At 33.5% G+C, this 4720-nt stretch overlaps 1 protein-coding gene across 1 annotated transcript in view; it reads left to right on the forward strand.

Annotated features, from left to right (window-relative positions):
* LOC109838239 (pantoate--beta-alanine ligase) overlaps window positions 4209-4720 on the forward strand; it is a 5024-nt gene continuing 4512 nt past the window's right edge. The window contains 2 exon segments of the mRNA XM_020406695.1: window positions 4209-4451; window positions 4453-4720. The exon segment at window positions 4453-4720 is cut by the window's right edge and continues 14 nt beyond it. Of these exon segments, the coding sequence (XP_020262284.1) occupies window positions 4209-4451; window positions 4453-4720 (511 nt within the window).

Consider the following 4720-nt stretch of genomic DNA (forward strand, 5'->3'; position numbering starts at 1 on the left):
TTAAGTACACACATCACTATTCCTAGGCAATATAGTTTATATATGTAAAAATTTTCAGATAATATATATAGTGGTTAAAAAAGTTTTTGATTTAATGTACTATTTTTTTATAAATTATATTTAATGTGAACCCACCATATAATTTTGACTGTGGTCATCATAAATTTAATATGTTTGATTGATTGACTATAAATATATATAGATCATAGATTACTTTACTTTCTCACATGAGCTAATATTTGGTACTTAATAATTTAAATTATTACTTTTAAATTTAATATAAAGAGGAGCTCTAATAACATTTATTTATTTACTTATAGCATAATACAATCTTAATTTTTATTTTTGTTGGAGATTTATTTCATAGTTAAGTGTATCAAATTAGTAACTAAAATAATAATTAATTATGCTTAAATTAGGATGATTATAGTTGGTCACTCACTATGAAGTTTTTATGAATATATATACATTACTTTTTATAGCTATCTGCATTGCCCATGTATAATTTACAAATTACTTCTTAATTTGACACATTAAATTACATTTTCTTTGTAGAAATTTCTTCTTTGACTTTTAGACTCTGTAATCACTATATCACCATTTTAGAGTAGAAAAGACCTCACTCTAAATGATTTCAAGCCAATGTTTGAGTTGAACTGAAGTACATACTTTTGCTACTATGTGTATATATTTTTAAGAAAATTATGTCAACACTTTTTAAGTAGAAGAGAATATTCTACCTCTGATATTATAAAAACTAAATATAACCAATTGAGTGATTGGCAAAAGAGAACTTACATCAGAAAAGTGTGAATAATAAGATAAAAAAAGAAGGTAATAACATTGCTAATAATACTACAAATAGTAAACTATAATGTAAAGTTAACATATTTTGTGGAGCCCAACTACTGACTATCAACATTGAGGTTTCTATATATACTTTATAATTTATTTTAAAATGTCATATATAGTAATATCGCTATAATAATATCGTTATTAGAAAAAATTCTTCATGAATCAATATGTTTGTTACGATATATAAGCTATGCACTTCAAATTCTTGTGTCTTTTAGAGAGTTAAAAAGTTTAAAAACGAGCCTCAAACATGTTGCTCTCATAACAACAAAATTCATTTAGCAGATATGGATATTCCAGATGAGTTATGTATCCTATATACAATACAATTACCCTAAGCAAGTGAGTTATAATAGTATTTTTTATTCATATTGTTTAGGATAAGATTTGATAGGGATCTTGTATCAAAAAATATATATATTTAGAGCACATAGCGAAATATATCATAATCTTGTTGTTCTAATTTCGTAAGAAAATAATTCTTCATACTTCCAGTTTTACTTCTATGATACAGAGAATGAGCTATAAAATTGAATGAGAATATTAGATAATATAAATATGAGTGAAACAATAACTAAAAGTTAATGTGAATATGAGTCAAACCACAACTAAAAGTTTAATGGACATATTACAAGTAAATTCATATGCAAAATTCTCAACTAAAAGTTTAATGGACATATTACAAGTAAATTCATATGCAAAATTCTTTTACGAATTGAATGATCATCCATCTTTTGAAGACTTCAAGATACTAATAAATAGATGTGTTGTATTAGATTAATGTGTTTATAACTCACAAATAGTAGATCACGTGGCCACAGTCTGGGTTGAAGAAAACAATGATACTATTTTATTTAAGAGAGATTATTGAGTTGATCAATCCCACAAAAAGCTTTATTTTCTTTTTTTATTTTTACTCTATTGTTATCAATTTAAATAATAATGATATTCAACCACGTGCATTGCACGTACATCTCAACTAGTTGATAAAAAAAGGAGATGATTCATACTCCATCAACATTGGAGAGTGCACCAATAGCAAAGTTACAACAAACTTGGATAGATCGAAAGTTTTAATCTCCTGATTCATAGCTATCCGGAAACTCAATAAGCTAAAAGTAAGCTTGTTTAATCTCCTGATTCATAGCTATCCGGAAACTCAATAAGCTAAAAGTAAGCTTGTTTATGTCAAAAAGTTAATTGTACATGTAAGTGGATATTTAGAGGAGTTTAGGGTTCATTGATCTTTCTTGATAGTTGATCAATCAGGAATCAGGTAGATTTCTGCATAGGAAACACCCGTCAGAGAACCGGAGTTTGTTGCTTCGGCGTGTCCTCCAAAGTTCAAGTCAGTAATAGATTAAGCAAATTTGCAGAATCTAGTTTTAGGATATTTATTCAGAAGTTTTTGCGTACCTTAGAATAGTGGAGATTGCCTACTATTTATAGAGAGTTAGTTGGGGCACATCAATAATTTGATCAGGTTGGTGCAGTCGGATGATCAGACTGTACTTTACACTTGTCGATAGCCTATTGAATGAGTCAAGTTCGCGTTTTTGCGATAGTGACAGAACAACTGAAGTGCTGGCGTGGTCCGAGGAGTCATAATTTCGGCCTGAAGAGTCATAATGATTCTGACCCAACATTAAATGCAATGGTGATTAAGCAGCAAAATATGACTAGTGAAGCTGATTGGTCATCTCGTCATTCGAGATATTTTTTAGCAAGTGCCTGAGTAGAAGACGCATTTCGTCTTGGACTTGGTTTCATCTAGAGTATCCCGGCTCGAAAATGCCTTTCGTCTTGGACTTGGGCAGCCGGAGAGGCCAACGATGCTTACACCTGAGTCAGATTTTCATATTAGTGGAACTTGTCTTATTAATTATGACATGTGGCCGAATTTCAAAAGTTTATTAGACTTAGTAGTTTTTAGGATACCACAAAGCTATTGCTAAATAACCAATATAGAAATTGCAAGAACAATATAAAGTTATAGCAACTACGTAAAAATCTTAAAATGAGAACAGTAGAAGCATGATGTGAAATTAAATTAAATATAAAAAATCATTACAACCATAGCGTTAAAGCAGTACATAATTTAAAGTAGGCTTTTCCCCCCACAAAGATCACCCTTAAAATCTATTCTTTTATACAAAAGGGAGAACCAGAGAGTCACTGTTTATACCACAGTAAATGCTACAGTAGATTTACTGTAGCATTGTTACTGTAGACGATAATTAAGAAATGTTACTGTATCACATGGGTATACTGTAGCATTTCAAAATGGTGCTGTAGCAGGCGGAATACCGTAGCATTCCCAGAAAATTCAAATAAGGGCGTGTTAAAAAAGAGGGATTACTGTAGCAAAAACTCGTTTGCACGGACAGTAGACTAGTATGGTGAATGCGAAAACGTTTTTGGGTAAAAATCAATTGATAAAAGGTCATCGATGATGGGGTATTCGTAGAGGGTCCTCTATTACTCTGCTGGGTGGTTTTGCGGGCCAAGGTAAGTAATAAAAATTTGATAAAGATTACTACAGTAATTGGTTTAGAATCTTCATGGTAAATAATCTTCTTAATATTATCTGTTAAATACAAAAAACCTAATCCTTCATGTTGATTATTAAATCTAAATAAAATTAAATTATTTTTAATCTCTTACGAAGGGTTAACTAAGTTAATTCTTCTCCTTAGCCTACTCTTTCTTGTTTTGTTTCACAGAGGTGTAAGGAAAACTTTAGGAGAAGAGTTACTATAGATAGCTCATTTTTTAAACTGAAGGATTAAAATTATTAATCCGTTTTGAGAATAAAATTAACCATGGTCACTTTTTTTGGCAAATAGAAAAATTATCTCTTAACACATCTAAATATTTAGCTTCTAAACCCCTCATTTTGAGAGATTAATTCATTTTAATCCCTCTTGAGAGATTTGTAAACCCTTCTTTTTTACTTTGATATATAGTAAATTAAGAGGGATTAACTCAATTTACAACATGTATATGTTTCTTGTGTTTGGCAAGCTAAATAGGAGTTAACTTAAACCCCTCACATAACCTTTTGCCAAACGTGGGTTTCAAACTGAGAGATGGAGAACCTAATGTTCACGTCTATGATCTGAGGGACTATGCAAAAAATACACACACTATTATATTCTCGGAGGCTTACCAGAGAAGGTGGCACTAGGGGCACACCTCCAACCACACCCTTTCTCATTTGCTACAGTATACCGGGCCCCATGTGTTTAAAGTCCCACATAGGATCTGATGTACTGTAGTAAATAAGAGAGGGTGTGATTGGAGTTGTGGTCGGGGGTGTGCCCCTATCATTTTCCTACCAGATGAGGCAATGAATGGGCATCACCGCTGATGTCATCATCATTGGCGTCCGTGAGATTGGATTGCGCGCCAACGTCACCAATACCCAAACGCCCAAACTTTCCATTTTTAGATCGAAGTTTTCCTGCCCAAATTTATTTTTTCTTTTTTTTTTCTTTTTTTTTATATCTCCGTCCATCAAACAATGGCGGACGGCCAGGCCGGCGGCAACGAACCACTCACCGGAAATAATCACCGAAAAATCACAGATGCGCTCATTGGGTTGGCGCCCGCTCCAAGAAATCCCAATCCAAAACCCTAGCCCTAGTCCCCACCATGGGCTTTCTCCACGAGGGCCACCTTTCCCTAATACGTCAAGCCCAGGCCCACGCCGATCTCACCGTCGTCTCGATCTACGTCAACCCCGGCCAATTCGCCCCCACCGAGGATCTCTCCACTTACCCCTCCGACTTCGCCGGCGATCTCCGCAAGCTCACCGAGCTCGGCGCCGTCGACGCCGTTTTCTGCCCTAAAAATGTCTACGATT

The sequence above is a fragment of the Asparagus officinalis genome, chromosome 4 (genome assembly GCF_001876935.1).
Source record: "Asparagus officinalis chromosome 4, Aspof.V1, whole genome shotgun sequence".
NCBI lineage: Eukaryota > Viridiplantae > Streptophyta > Magnoliopsida > Asparagales > Asparagaceae > Asparagus > Asparagus officinalis.